At 33.3% G+C, this 16,771-nt stretch overlaps 1 protein-coding gene across 2 annotated transcripts in view; it reads left to right on the top strand.

Annotated features, from left to right (window-relative positions):
- The first annotated feature begins 4,597 nt into the window (after nucleotides 1–4,597).
- Nucleotides 4,598–16,771, top strand: part of Abcd2 (ATP binding cassette subfamily D member 2) — a 62,363-nt gene continuing 50,189 nt past the window's right edge. For both annotated transcript variants that reach the window (XM_063254552.1, XM_003466778.5), the window contains exons 1-5: nucleotides 4,598–5,884; nucleotides 7,358–7,538; nucleotides 11,521–11,642; nucleotides 13,151–13,319; nucleotides 14,036–14,130. In XM_063254552.1, coding sequence (XP_063110622.1) covers nucleotides 4,949–5,884; nucleotides 7,358–7,538; nucleotides 11,521–11,642; nucleotides 13,151–13,319; nucleotides 14,036–14,130 — 1,503 coding nt within the window. In that variant the 5' untranslated portion in view covers nucleotides 4,598–4,948. The remainder of the gene's footprint in view (nucleotides 5,885–7,357; nucleotides 7,539–11,520; nucleotides 11,643–13,150; nucleotides 13,320–14,035; nucleotides 14,131–16,771) is intronic.

Genomic DNA, 16,771 nt, shown 5'->3' with positions numbered 1-16,771 from the left:
AGCACGAACTCCCAACAGGCCCTGCGCCTAAACAGGCTTCTTCCGCTCCAGAGCCCAAGGCGCAAACTCCCGGCAGCCACTGCGAACCAGAAGACACTCTTTCCGGTCTAGAGTTTGAGGACAGCCTTCCGGCCGCCTCTGCGGTTGCCTGAGCTTTTCCTGCGGAGGCCAGGTGACCTGATAGACATGGGGTGAGCAGCCGGACTACAGTCTGGCTTCAATCCTGGTCACCACGCTCAGTCACTCAGTGGGACTGACTATGGTTTCCTAACTCCTCCAAGGCAAGCTTAAATACTTGAAAATATCTGATGTGGCTCCAGGTTTGAAACACTATCATCACCATAATTCTGGGTTGGCCTCTGTTGTCTTTCTTAAGTCAGAGCTGACTTGGATAAGAAAAAGAAGTACGGTTAAAGTTACAGATCTCTAACTCTAAAAATTGTGTTTCCATTGTTTTGTGTTATGACAAATTTTAACCGTATTCTTAACGTACAGCTTTAATATTTTGTGAAACATTTGTTAAAAGAAACATCATACTGTAGCCATTTACTGTGTATTCTATACTTTTGTGAGTTTTTGAGACATCTTAAATCAAAATGTAATACAGCTCCAAAGTCCCAAAGGCTTTAAGTTCTTTACTGGAAAAAAATTAATTCCAAAACAGAAATTGGATTTTGCTGTTCATTTTGTATTGTGCTTGTATCACAAAGCATTTGTTTTGTAAACTGTTCTGTAATACAGGTTGTGAACAAACAAACAGTAAATGTTTAGGTTTTTAAAAATTTGATTATGGTAAAACACATGGCCATCAATCAGTGTGTAACCTCTGAATTCATGTTATAATACATTTTCCTTCAGTCATTATGACATACTACCTAAAATAGAATTATGTCTCAGGGTAGACATCTTGTTTAATATATATCCTAATTTTTAATAACAAAAATCAACTAACATATACCTGGAATTGAATTATACCGAGTTAATTCAGCATGTCAGAGTAAATTAGCCTTCTGCATGCAATGGCCATTGGTTTTCAATAACTAAAGCCATGCAATCAACAGGAGCAGTGGCCTTGTGTGTCAGCCTTTCTTACTTTCAACAGCCTAAAATTTGTTGACTGCATTAACTAGACGAAACACTTTGCTAAAAGGTTGTCTGATTTTTTTTCCTTCTTTGTGTGTGAAAAGACATAAAGGGAAAGTTGACCAATTTGTTAAGGAGTCAAGCACTGAGAGGTTGAGGCTGGAGATTTAGCTCAGCGGCATAAGCTCCTGCCTTGCAAGCAGGTAGTCCTGAGTTCGATCCCTGGTATGGATTAAAAAAAAAAAAAAAAAACAACGGAGGGCTGAGTGGAACCATCTCTTCTCCCTAACTAGAATCATTGCTTTCCTCTCGGCATAGGGAGGTGATAGGAGTGGGAAATTAAACTTAAGAAAATATTAATGTACAAGACACATGCTTGGACAAGATGTTTACTTGGTTTTCCTTCATAGGAAAGGACATGTTCTTAGAAACATGATATGTGTCATGTAGTTACGTGTGAGAGCTGAAATATTGATCAAAAAAGCAATCTTCATAATGTTTATGCCTTCATGAGTAAGGCTAGCATGACTAATAGATAATAAGAGTCAAACATTGTGCTATTTTAGGACCAGTACAGTAATTAGGTAATCTCTTGAGTAAGTAAATGGTTAGGAAAAACAATGATACACATGGACTACTATTTAACATTTTGAGAAGAAAATTAATTCAATGATTATGTCATCCTCTTCATTATAAAACTGATGTTTTACAGGTTATTAGGCACATGTATGTGTAGTTTCTAATACGTGTCCTCTAATATATATGTGGTCCTGCTGTTACATAGATATTGACAATTTCCATGAGAATATACTTATGAGTAGAGTGATTTAGAGAATTATTTTTAGTTGTTCATTTAGAAAATGTTTATTTTTCTCGTATAGATATAATTAACAGTTGAGAAGCTTGAGTGGAAATTAAACTATTTACTACTATAACAAGTGGAAGTTGTTTTAAAACTTTTCCTAGTTTGGAATTCAAATTAAAGTAACATTCTCTGTGTTTTAATTGCATACTGCTAGTATGAAAAAAATGAAAGCACCCTAACCTAAGTTTTTCTTAAAATAGTTTGTACAGTCACTTGTTGCTTAACAATGGAAATACCTTCAAATAAATTTATCTCAGACAGTTTTGTCACCATGAAAATATCTTAGAATATACTTATACAGCACTAGATGGCTTAAGTAAGTCAAACCAATGGTTTCTTGATGCAATCAAGAAATTAACACAAAATGCCTGAGGCTGTGTCTGGTATCACATAGTATACTGTTTTACAATAAACTTTTTTTTATAACATCTCAGTCTTGTGGTTAAGATCAAGTGTACAATAACTTTTTAAATATTCACTGTACACTGTAAAATAAAGATAAATATAAATAAATAAACCGGTAACATAGTTATTCAAAATCAATTATTAACTATCTGTATGTGCTGTGCTTTTGTAGAACTGGCAGTATAGTAGGTTGTTTATACCAGAGTCATGACTGCAATGCAATGCAATGCATTGCACTGTGACATTGCAATGGCTATGTCATGAAAATTTTGCAACTCCATTATGATCTTATGTGACCACTGTCATACATGTGGTTCATTGTTGACAAAACATTATGCAGTGTATGACTCTTTTTTATTATAATTGCCTGTGTTGCTTCTTGTTATCTTAAATCCTTTTTTCATTATCTGAAGCCTTGAATCTAGTCTCAAATTTTAGGACCAACCCTGGCTTTTATGATCGGGATAGAATGAGAGAAGTGGAATTTAAAGGATTAAAGTGAATTCTCTACCTGAGATCCCAAGTGAGATCTTTTGACATTGATTTTTTTCACAGCCCTACCAACTAAAAGTTCCTTGTACCCTAATTCTTGCAACTAAATTTCTGTCTTGATCACTTTCCTCATTCCTAGTTCCTCTCACAAAGTTCCTATCACCCAAGGCATTCAAAGCTTGTTCCTGCACTGTCTTACTACAAGTTGGTAAATTAGCCTACCAACTGCTGCCTTGTTTGGACCTCTAGTGTTTTTTGCTTCCAGATTCCCCACTCTCCTGCTTTTCCCCTGATATGAATGCCCCTGGTTATTTGCCAGTAATTGTCTTAACTGCCAGCAGCTGTCTAATGCAGGTATCCTTCCATGTACCATGGTCTGCCTGATTGAACATCCTGCCATCACCCCCAGTTAAGCCTGGCCCCTAACCTTTCCTGTTACTTTTTTAGTTGACAGGAGATGTGTCATAAGTTATTAAAATTTGCAAATGTAAGGCAGTCTTATTTTTCTTAAACCAAAAGCTTGATTTGCGAAATAAAGTGTTTTGACAATAACCACTGTGACCTTCTATGATCCGTACATGTAGAAAGTCTTAATGGAATAATAAAAATATGATATTTCCAGATGTCAAACTTTTGTAAATTTGTCACTTATATATTAGTAAATGTGTTCAACTGAATGTAAACAAATGAAGAAACATGCAGTGATCCTTATAATTAATATAGCAAAGGAGTTTTAAAAGTTGGAGAATATTTTTTGATTGTAAAAGTGAGGATTGTACTTTATTCACAATAAACTGAATAATTAAGGTCGTTCAACTGTGGAATAGGTTTTATACTGTATTACAAAAGTTTGCAAACTTCTCTAAAGAGCTAGGTAATAAATATTTTGGTCTCTGTTGCAGCTGCTCTACTCTGCTGCTATCGCATGAAAAAAGCCATAGATAAGAAGAAAATAAATGTAACTGTGTTCCAGTAAAACTTTTGTAAAAGACAAGAAAGGACCTCAAAAAATTTTCTCCGTCATTTTCCAACTACTCTTATACACCCAAATGGTTCCATTTTGATTTTAGAGTGATCTAACTCTGTGTGAAAACACGAGGGAGTGGTAGGAGTGAAACATTGCTCTCATTATCAGTCACCTGGTAAACAAATAGGAATGCATCAGTGCTCTGGTACTAAAAATAACAGATGTAGAGCTGGGAGATTTTATTCTAAGCAGAAATAAATGTAAGAACTCAGTGGGCAAAAAAAAAGGGCTTCAGGTGTGGTAAAGAATATTTTCTGTATTACAGACAACTTCTGTTTATTTACATACAAGGAACACCCTCAGTGACATGTTCTGGGACCAGATGTGAAATTATAAAACAAGGAAAGGAAAGAAAAGAAAAAGAGCTGCCAGTGTTTAGCGTTTGATACTTTTCCCCATCGCCCCATCCCACTTGTCACTTTCTTCTCTGACCTTTTATCATATTTGCTTTACATCACTTCTCCTATCTCTCCTCATTTACCTCCCTGGATTCTTTTCCTTAGTCTCATTAAAACTCTTGCAGATCTTCCTTTCTACTTGTCTTCCCCTTGCGGTATCTACCAAAAAAAAAAAAAAAAAAAAAAAAAAAAAAAAAAAATCCTTGGAGAAGGGATGTATATTCTGATACTTTAGCAGGTTTCCGAGTGACGCTGAGCATGCTCAGTAACTATGACAGGTTTTGTTCACCAGCGGCTGGCCTGATTTGACCTCTCCAAAAATAGACATTTGACTCTCTGAACTCCTGTTTAAGGATGTAATTCGTTTTGCTCCTCGTTTTCAAGGCTCAGAGGGAAGCAGCGAGGATTCCAAGGTCCCACCGTCCTCACAGCCAATGAAGGGCCAGCGAGGGAGGAGCCTGGCGCAGCTAGAGCTTCTAAGGAAATCATCCTCCCTCTGTGCCTGGCTTCTGAGCTCTGCTGCATCTGTCACAGCAGAGCAAAATAATAAACCAGTAGAGGTGAAACGCTGAATGCTTGGAATGCTGTAGCACTTTCTGAAACATTTGCTGAGGGTTCCCGTGGAGCACGCGCTTTTCAAACGAATTCTTTTTGAAGCTGGTTTGGGTAACTGGGAAAATGATACATATGCTAAATACAGCCGCTGATCGAGTGAAGTGGACCAGATCCGGTGTTGCTAAGAGGGCTGCCTGCCTGGTGGCTGCGGCATATGCTCTGAAAACCCTCTATCCCATCATTGGCAACCGTTTGAAGCAATCTGGCCAAAGGAAGAAGAAAGAAGCTTGCCGGGCTGCAGAGAACAGACAAGTGCTGCATTGCACCGAGACCATTTGTAAAAAACCTTCTCCTGGAGTGAATGCAGATTTCTTCAAGCAGCTACTGGAACTTAGGAAAATTCTCTTTCCAAAACTTGTGACCACTGAAACAGGATGGCTCTGCCTCCACTCAGTGGCTCTAATCTCAAGAACCTTTCTGTCTATCTATGTGGCAGGTCTGGATGGGAAAATCGTAAAAAGCATTGTGGAAAAGAAACCTCGGACTTTCATCTTCAAAATAGTCAAGTGGCTTATGATTGCCATTCCTGCTACCTTTGTCAACAGTGCAATAAGGTACCTGGAGTGCAAGTTGGCTTTGGCCTTCAGAACTCGCCTTGTAGACTATGCTTATGAAACCTACTTTGCAAATCAGACTTACTATAAGGTGATCAATATGGATGGGAGGCTGGCAAACCCTGACCAGTCTCTTACTGAGGACATCATGATGTTCTCACAGTCTGTGGCTCATTTGTATTCCAATCTGACCAAACCTATTTTAGATGTAATTCTGACCTCCTATACACTCATCCAGACTGCTACATCCAGAGGTGCAAGCCCAACCGGGCCTACCCTGTTAGCAGGACTTGTGATATATGCCACTGCTAAAGTGTTGAAAGCCTGCTCTCCCAAATTTGGTAAATTGGTGGCTGAAGAAGCTCACAGAAAAGGCTATTTGCGTTACGTACACTCCAGAATTATAGCCAATGTGGAAGAAATTGCCTTTTACAGAGGACATAAGGTAAGATGGAAATTAAGGTGATGAGTGAAATGTGAGACTCTAGCCACTGTAGTGCTAGATACCATCTGTTGTGTTAACGGAGCCACTTGTTTAGCATTTTACATTCCTCTGATATCTAAGCTTCTATTAAAATGTGTACTTCATTGTTGTTTTAAATCACAAGCTGTTAAAAAAATACAAGTGCAGGCTCTACTAAGGTTTCATCAGAATAAAATTTCAGCACTTCAAGAAAAAAATCTACATAGATTGTTACTCAATCAAAATTATCTGAAAGTATTTTCTTGAAATTTAAGTCCTGCTTAGTGGATGGTCTTAAAATGTGAAGAAAATATGTATTTGGAAAGTAAGAAAAAATATCTATTGAGACAGAAAATTTAGGAGGATAGTTGATGTTTTTGTTTTTGTTGTTGTTTCTTTGTTGCTGACAAGGGGGAAAACTCCATGCTTTCGCAGAGAGGACACTTTTGACAATTTTGCATGTCTGATTAATAATGGCTAAGAATTAGTAATGTTCTAAGATTAATCATGTTCTAAGAATTATAAGAAGACTGTCTCACAAAATGACATTTCCATTACTCTTAATTCATGTTCAGCACAAATATTTTGACACAAAGACGTAAAATTAAATTTTGTTCAGCTTTAAAGAAAAAGCTAAAATAAGGGAATAAATGAATAAGAGAAAGGAAGTTCCATATATTATTTTAAGTTGTATAAAAATTAATCCAATTACATAAATTTGTAATATGCATAAAAGTAAACATTGAAAGTGATGCTTGAAAAAGGACTTGGCAAATGAAATATCGAGATATTCTAAAGTAGAAGATGGTATTTTAATGATAGAGAAGTCTTACTGAAAAAATATCAGCAATTATCAGAGTTTTATGATACTGGAACCAACTGGACAATTTAGAATCTCTACTTCCACTTGAAAATTGGCCTCAGTATGTTGTGTTAATTATGCTGATTTATCATTGTTTTTGAATAGTTTAATACAAAAAGTAAATTATGGTGTACTGTTTCTTCCATAAAAAAAAGTTCAAAATTGAATAAGTTCAAAAGTGATGTCAATCCTATATGTGCCATATGTTTACTTTTAGAGTTTTTGTTGTGATAAAACATTATATGAATCTAATATTGTTTATACATATGTTACAAAATATAATTTATTGTTAATATCTTTAATTTTGAAACTATAAATCATATATATATGCATGCTAAGCAAATGTTGTACCACTGAGCTATATTCCAACCAATTTATATGTATTTCATACTTAATTTTTTCAAATAATACAGCTGTAACCAAAACTAATGGTTAATTATAATATTAATCTGTCTTTATTGATTAAGACTTGTAAATAATACTATGCTATGTAAAAGACAGTAATACAGTATATCCATAATATAAAGTCCTCAAGTATATGTGGTATATTCATTACTCATGCTGGATTAATTCTAATCTGTTTCCTTCTATAGGTAGAAATGAAGCAACTCCAGAAAAGTTATAAAGCTTTAGCTGATCAGATGAACCTTATTTTATCTAAACGCTTATGGTACATCATGATAGAGCAGTTCTTGATGAAGTATGTTTGGAGCGGCTGTGGACTAATTATGGTGGCTATACCTATTATCACTGCAACTGGCTTTGCAGATGGTGGTAATGACATTTATGCTTAATATTGACTATATGTTTAACATTGTTTCTCCTGAAGGTGTCATTGATGATTTTGTGTGGGTGAAACTGTGTATATAGCTAGTATTCTGAGTTTTTAGTGGTCAGAAAAAATGAGTGTTCAGTAAAGAGACTGGAAGTGTGAAAGAAGGGAGACAAGTCACTAGGAGGTCTTTCCCAGTTCTAAAACATTTTACTCTGGGATTTTACTTTGAGCAGTTTTAACTGTACTGTCTAATACAGAATGGTTCTCTAGCTTACATATATCCTCAAAACGTATCCAGAAAAAGTATAAAGTATAACCGAGGAGAATGTTTCATTCTTCACGTCCCATACATTTAATCTATAATATTCTATAACTGAATTTGCCCTGATTTCTGATTTGAAGAGTTAGTTGAGTACATTGGGAATGTTATTTCAGAGGTCTTAAATGTGGTATGAAGTTTCCTCTACTTGTAGGTAATACAGATAACCTCCTATGTAGCACAATTTGGTGGTGTGGTTTCAAGCTATAGTTGTCTGACTCTATCCAAACTGCTCTAACAGTTCTTAGCAATATATTTCATCCTTTGGAATAACTAAGAAAGAAGGGCAAAGAAAAAAATATTAAAACACTGAACAGGAGTTTGCATATTAATTGGCCTTCCATGTCCATTGGTTCACATCCAAAAATTCAACCTAACACAGATCAAAAATGTTTGGAAAAAGTATGTCTTTAACAAACATGTACTTTTTTCTTGTCATTATTCCCTAAAGACCATAGTAGAATAACCATGTACAGAGCACTGGTGTTGTGTTAGTGTATTGCAGGTAACCTAGAGATGATTTAAAGTATGTAAGAGGATGTAAATTGTGTGCAACTGCAAGCCCATTTTATGTAATGCACTTGAGCATCTGTAGATTTACTATCTCCAGAGGTTCCTCTTCCTCTGTGGATATCAAAGGATCACTAACTGAAGTAGCAGTATTTTCTACTGTTGACCCAAAATAAAACATCCTCCTTAAAATCCACTTGAGCAAAATTGGCCTTAGGGTTGAAGGAACCAGACAAAAGCACAGACTTCATAGCAAGAAGAGTTCTATTTAGTTCCTGGCTCCTGCTCTTCCTGTTTAGATCCTCTTAGCTATGGTAATGAACCTCTCTAAGCTTCGGTTTGCTTGTCTATAAAATGAGAATCAGAAAGGCTACTGCAGAGGATTATTGTTTGGATGAACTAGAATGATGTTTATAATACAGAGTGTGTTGTATTTGATATATGGTGACAGTTACTTAGAAAACAAAAGACATGGATAAAGTGACAGGACTCACACTGTTTTTATAGTTATTATAGTGTGTAACTAATGATTAATATTTGCTTGGGTGAGCTAATAAAAACAAATAAAATATAGTGTTTTTCAATATTTTGAAACAGTGATTCAATGCTTTAGCACTGCCAAATTAGAATTATTCTTAATCTAAAAATTTTCGTTTTAGTAAATTATGATTTGTCAGTTCTTCATGATAAGTACTATATATACATACCAAATATACTCTATAACTACACTGTTTAATAGAAGCATTTTTAAGGCACTGGGAAAAGTGAATTGTATCTGTTTGTTTTGAAAATTTATCAAAGTACCATTAAAAGTTTATACTGAAATGGTATGATTAGTATTTTAGACATAATTGCTTCATGGTAAAATAAATACCTTTTCACAAGACTATTGGAATAAAAAAGACACTTAAAAGCCTATAGTTTTAAGAATTGTTTTACTTAGAAATTTGACAAAATGTTTGTTAAAAAGTTATTCATTAAAATAATAGTCATTGAAACCAATGGTGATGCATACCTATGATCCCAGCATCTGGGAGGCTGAGGCAGAAGAATCACTGCAATTTTGAAACTAACCTGGGCTCCATAATGAGTTCAAAGCCAGTCGAACTACATAGTGAGATCCCATCTCAAGAAAAAAAAAAGATGATAATAATAATAATCATTGAACCAGATGTGGTGCCAAACAACTGTAATCCTAGCACTCTGCGAAATTGAGACAAGAGGCAAGTCTGAGGCCAGCTTGGGAAATTTAGGACTTCAGCAAGACTCTCAAGATAAAAAAAAATCAAGTGTAGGGCTAGAGCTCAGTAGGAAAACTCTTAAGATCAATCCCCATTACTGCAAAAAAAAAAAAAGTCATTAAAAAGTTTGTGTATAATGTAAATTAGAGACAATTCCATAATGGCGTAGTTCTGTTAGCAGTGTTTGGTTGTGTTAGAAAACCCTGGAGTATTCAAAACAGAACAAAGAAAATGTAGCTATTATTGGTGGCAAATTAACCCCACGGAGACTAGTAAAAAGTAAACATGGTGTGTGAAGAATCTATCAAACTTAATTAACAAGATATAATAAGATACTTAAAGATAAGTCCTGAAAAAGCCCTATTAACAGAAAATCATATTGGTTAAAAATTTTGATAATCACACTGCTGCAAGTGAAACAAAATATATCTTAAAGTTTTTGAAAAAAACTTTACACAAAGAGGAGCAATGTAAAAATTTTATAAAAGAAAAAATGAAATCATGACCTTGCTTCAAAATCATCTCTAATATCTAAGATTATTATGTTTTATATTTGTAAGTACATACATATATTTACTAAATATGCTTGAACTTGACCTATAAGTAACATGTGAAAATATTATTTCACTTGAGTAAAATAAGTTTTTTATAGAAAATGATGTATTTTTGAAGTATGTCTTAGAATTACATACCGTATTTTCTAATCTAGTCTTTTACTTTAATTTACACTTAATCCCTTAGTTTTTTCTTATGCTTGAAAGGAATAAGTTCATAACACTTATGTTTTAAGGCAAAGGAAGGTAGAAAATGAATGATAGAGTAGCAAACAGAAAAGGAGAAAAAGTAGGATGAGGAACAAGGCAAATGAAAAAAGGAAAAACAAAAAAGCAGGTTGGGTGTGATGGTGCTGATTTATAATCCCAACACTCAGAAGGCTGACACAAGAAAATCACAGCAAGTTCAAGGCCAGCATGGACTACACAGCAGACCCTCTCTCAAAAAAACACAGCAAACTGCTGTTCAGATTTTGGTTTGCTACTTAATCATCACTCACCCTTGGAAAAATTACATAAATTTTACAGGACTTTATTTTTATATATTATTAATCAGAATAATAATTTATATGATTAAGATTCACTATGAAATTATATATAATGTACTTAACGTACTTTGAAACAGTCCTAGGAAAATTGTAAACATTTAGGTGGAAGCAATTTGTCAATGTTTATTATTTTCTTACTCTGTGGGCTCTGGAGTCAGATTATCTAGGGCTCAAATGATGACTGTTTTGCTTATTAGGCTATGACATGGAGCAAATCATTTAAATGCCCTGTTTTTTTTAAACTAATGCTCATTAGTAGAACAGAACAATGATGTTTGAGTAAATTGATAACATGCATATAACATAGCTTTGTGATTTTTCATCCCATTACCTCTCTCTTTTCTACCTCCTCCTTTTAATCCCCTTCTCTATCTCCAAAGTCTACCTTTTAGTTTTCTATCATCTTTTTTATTTTTTGTTTGTTCATTTGTGTGTATTCAGGTTTCTTATAGAGAGTATATGCAGAATTTACCTTTATAATTGTGGCTTATTTCCTTTAACATGTCCCAAGTTCTGTCCATTTTTCTGTAAATGACATGATTTCATTCTTTTGTATGGCTGACTAATATTTCATTTCATGTGTATATCATATTTTATTTACTTGCTTGCCTGGTGAAAGGCATCTAGGCTGTTTCCACAGTTAGCTTTTGTGAATTGGGCCACCATAAATGTGGGAATATATCCCTATAATATATTGTCTTTAATTCTTTTGGGAGCATATCCTGAAGTGGTATAGCTTTATCATGGTAGAACTAAATAAGACATTTAATTAGCTGGAAAAACTCAACAGTTTTGGAATTTGCTTTTAGATCTAGAGGATGGTCAGAAACAAGCTATGGTTAGTGAACGGACAGAAGCCTTTACCACTGCTCGAAATTTATTGGCCTCTGGAGCCGACGCTATTGAAAGGATCATGTCTTCATACAAAGAGGTACTTGCATTTCTTGTCAGTTTGATTAAAATAAAATACACCTTATGAAAATGAAGCAAAATGTAAATTAACAGATACACTTAGTATTCTGCGAACATTTTTTCTCTACCAAAAACTGCTGAGTATAGTCAAGATGTACAGCATCTCTTAACTGTTGCTGCTAAACTCTTCATTATTCCTTTTTCTTGTCTGTAGTACATTTGTTTTTAAATTGTAAAAAAAAAAAAAATTCCTCATCTGTGGAGTCAACTCAGTGTGCCTAAATTTACGTTCTTGTTTCAGCATTGATGAATTATCTGACCTTGGCCAAGTTCTTTAACCTTTGTCTCCTGGTCTGTAAAATGGGAATAATGACAGTACTAACTTTGTAAGATTGTTGCAAGCTAATGCATGTAGAATACTTAAGACAATACATATTAAGCATTCATTAAGTGTTAGTGATGAATATTTACTTCTATATCTAGCAGACTTTAGCAGTCTTTCATTGATGAAATCTCATCAGTCACATATAAAAGCTTCTTGCTACTTTACCTCCTTTTTGCCTTTCATGCAGAGTTTGTGTTTTCCTTCTCTATCTTCATCTGTTCGTAAAACTGGTGTGTTACACATTATAATTTAGTGACACGCCTTATTTATTGGTATCAGTTTCCTGGTTTTTGTGTGTTTCTTTCATTGAGAAAGATGGTCTACATAAGAGATGAGTCACCTTTCACAGCACCCTAGTAGCAAGCTGTTTTCTTAGTAGAAGAATGGCAGGATGTTAACTCAAATTGGACAGCTTTAAGAATAGGACCAAGGAGGCACCTTACGGGCTGAGGCAGATTTATCTCATTTTATCGTATAATCTCACCTAGAAAAAAGCCCACATATGTAATATTTTTTCTTTAGCAATATGAATTATATTCGGCTTAAAATAAAGCTGGATTTGTACCAAGAGAATTTGAAACTTTTCACTGAGCTCACTTTCAAAATTACTCTCCTCTAGCACAGATATTTCTCTGGTTCAATAGGAATTTTGGCAATCAGTTTGGCTCAGAAACATTCATTTCATAAATATGGACAAAGGGCTTTTCTTTAACTTAAAATCTTCTATGTTGAATAGAAAAAAAAAGACACTAAGGATAAAAGATTGTCATTTCCTTGAATTTTTTGCAAACTTTCTGGCTGTTTGGAAGTTTGTCACATAAACAATGGCCAAGTTAGAAATTTGAGTAAAAGATCCTGAAGAGTAAATAATATTCTGAAATGGTCACATTTCATTTTGATCCATAACGAGGATGAATAGATTTTATGTGCTTTATAATCTAGTCAAACTTACATTGACATCTTGCTATATTACTCTGTTGATAAGCTTTTTGCTATTATTTATCAGTTGTATTAATACATATACTACATATAATATTATATAATAAAATAGAATATTTAACATAAAATGAAGCTTGCATAATTACATATTTATTTAAAAGTCTGTCTTATATTTTTATTTTCTCTTTGTGTATTGATTTTAGATTACTGAATTAGCAGGCTATACTGCCCGTGTGTACAATATGTTTTGGGTCTTTGATGAAGTAAAAAGAGGCATTTATAAGAGAATGGCTACCACTGAAGAGCCCGAAAATCACAGCAAGAATGAAAATCATATAGAATTACCCTTCAGTGACACACTGGAAATCAAAGGTATGAAACTCAACAGTTCCAGTATTATTTTGTCAATAGAGCCCCTATATTTATGTGTTATTTTATCAGTTAAACTTTTTTAAAAATAGATTTTAATAATTTCAAGGAAGCCACTTTTTGATTACCAACATTATTTAAATAGCTATCCCTAAAATTAGTATTGTAATTTAAGAGGCAATGACTAACAACTAACATTACCCTAAAAAAGCAATGCTATGTTTATTTACAAAAAATAGTTCTAGAGCTATATTCAGAAACAGCACATACAACAGAATGAAATGTTTCCTTTTTAAAATTTAGCTAACAAAAAGCAATGAATTTTTTTCCCTATGTTTTAAAAAAATACATTTTCCACATCTTAGTGCTCTTTTTTGCAGCATTGCATTTTTTTTCTGCAGGAGGGGTTATTTAGTGAAGCAAGTTAATTGTACAGTATATGGCAGGAATATAGTACTTAAGTTAGCTGTGCAATCATAATGATGTTGACATTAGATTATCATCAAATCATGTTTCTCAGAAAGATTTTCTAAATAGGTGTAAAACTATACAAGTGTACATTCGGCATTGCTTCATATATAGGTTTTTATATTTTTCTTTTGAGTTATTACTATAAATTACCCTTATAATTAAGTTTACTCAATATGCTGCATTTAACTTTATTTCATTGGCAGTAACTTGGGATAGCTTTTGTAACTGAAATTATTTCTTAATTATAGGAAAAGTTATTGATGTGGATCATGGAATTATTTGTGAAAATGTTCCCATAGTTACACCAGCAGGAGAAGTGGTGGCTTCCAGGCTTAACTTCAAAGTAAGATGATATTCAAGAATCTTCTGATTGTTGCCATCACACTAATACAAAACAACTTCAGAATTCATGTACCTTAAGTTAAATACTTGGAGGAGCATATGAAAAGGAGGGGAAATCAAGAAAGGTATGCACAGTGGCTCAATTAAAGAAGCAGTTATTTCCCCAGAAAGCAGAGAAAAAGATAATTTTGACTTCTGCTGCTTTATTACCATGTTCAAAATCAAAGTTATAGTGCACTGAGCCTATGCAAGGTAACTTTGGGGAATAATAATAATTTTTCTCAGAAACTAGCATGTAAAAATAAATTTGAATATTTCCTTTATAGAAATTTCTTAAAAATGCAAGATTAAAATGTAACATACTTACTAAAATATGAAGGCAAAGGTCAAGTTTAATTAGTAAGTTTAATTCTGCTACTATATGTTCTCTTAATTTTAATTCCTACTTAATCACACTTACTACTAGAAATACTCTTAACATTCATGGATTCAAATTTAGTTGTTAATTTTATTTAGAATAATTTATTATTAATATCCCATATCCTAATTACAAAAACCAAGATATAAAATATTTTTTAAAAACTAAAATTCTGATTTAAAATATCGCATAATTCAGGCATACATTTTGTTTGCCTATAGTAGAGGCAGTTGAGCTTAGTTCAAACAAGTTCAAAAATTGAACTTGATAATCAGATTTAAAACATGACAGTACATGACCTAATGATTTTATAATGGACCTTAGTCTGGGAGTAATTATTAAAGATACATTTGCAAATGAGATCAGTTACTAGAAGTGGAAAGGAGAGGGTAAAATCCACTAAACCACAGAAAATTAAATACTCATGCTATGCATCATTATTGACTTATCTGTCAATAGCTTAGCAATTTGTAATTTATGATTTTTGCATACTTTTTCCTTTTGGTCTAGTTAGGTATTATAATATCCATTCTTGTTGCCTCGTTTATTTAAGTAAATAGAGTGAAATCATTTTTTTTCTGTCCCTTTTTTTCTTTTTCTTTCTTTTGTTCTCCCCATACTTCAAATCAAGAAGGTAAATTTTTTTTTCTTTTTTTTGCTGTGTAAAAGTTTAGGGAAGTACATGCCCAGTCATCACATTTATGAACCAGAAAGGATCATGTGTCACACTTTGTGTGTGGAAAAATCCAGAACTTTGTTTCTTTTCTATAAAATAAACTAAAAATACTTAATCTATTGGAAGAATTTTATAAATTTTAAAGTCCTACAAAGATATACATTTTTATAGTATACTTCTTGGTAATTACTTATTCTAACTCAGAGAAGAACTTATATTTTAGTTCTTAGGTTCCTAAAACTTGATAGAAAGTTTTATTTCTTCTGCCTTGATTGGAAAATAAGTAGGTTTCTATAAGAGGTTTGCATCCTTTTGTTGGCTTTCAAAATTAGAAATATAATTTTCAGAAGAATATTCAATGCATGGGAAATCTTTTTCTACAGAGCTCATTGTTTATAGTCATTAGATAACTTATGCTGAGAAAATACGAATATAAAAAGTTTTTAATTGCCACCCCAAAAAGTGTTAAATTTCTGTAAATTCCTAATAGAAAACAGCCCTATTAAAATAGTCTTGGGAATGTATTTCTCACTTTCTCAGATACCTTTAACAAATTATTTGAAAGTATTTATGCTTCTACAAATTTAAATTTCTTCAATTTTCTCTAGTGAAAGAGCACAAGCAAATCATAAATTTAATTCTTTCCAGTTTCATCCCAGAATTTTCAGGGGATACTAGCAATATAACACTCTTTCATCTTTGAACTTTCAATGTCATGTGTTCATGACACTTGGATATTTGTATCCATTGAATACAGTTACATTTGCAGTTATACTATAGATTTCTACTTCCTGTGGATTCTACATGTATTCATTTTATATCACTTATTATAAAATATTATTTGATCTTAGGAGATTTAAATAAAAATTTTAATGCCTCTTTCTTGTTCTTGATACTACCCTTTAATACCTTAGTAAGGAAAGTCTCCCTATTGAGTGAAATGGAAACTCATGAAGTTTAACTGTTTAAATCATAATGTAGAAGATAAAAAGAAGTCTCCAATAGACAATAAACAACTTCTGTTTTATTGAGGAATACTACGTACATGGAATATTTATATATATATACATAAGATATATCCTCTGTGTCTATACTGCTGTTTCTTAGTATCTTTGAGGGATACTTGCAGAACCACATGCAGATAACAAAATCCACTGATGTTCAAGTCATTTAATTGAAATGGTACACAGAAAGAAGTCTGCACATGTTCAGTGCAGGTGCAGTTTTGCCTCAAATATTTTTAATCCACAGATATTTGAATCCTTTGAGGTGGAACCTGTGCATATGGATGGCTGATAGTATGTTGTAATTCGTCCTTAGGCATAAAACTAAATTGCAGTTCTTTCTTTTCTGTCAGTTTTCTAAACATATTTTCTACATCTGTGAATAAAGCAGAATTAGAGTCATCTTCTCTCATTGATTATACATTTTTGTGATTTCTGTAGCATTTCAGACTACTGAAGCTGGCTCTTTAAATAACTGTGCTTTATAGCATCATTGACTTTATACTTTAAGTCACTATAAATGAGGTCAAATATTAATCTAAGT

Source organism: Cavia porcellus, unplaced genomic scaffold (assembly GCF_034190915.1).
Source record: "Cavia porcellus strain 051 isolate PalLab524CR breed Dunkin Hartley unplaced genomic scaffold, mCavPor4.1 scaffold_8, whole genome shotgun sequence".
Lineage (NCBI taxonomy): Eukaryota > Metazoa > Chordata > Mammalia > Rodentia > Caviidae > Cavia > Cavia porcellus.
The sequence above is the reverse complement of the archived record's forward strand: the minus strand, read 5'-3'. Positions and strand labels throughout refer to the sequence as shown.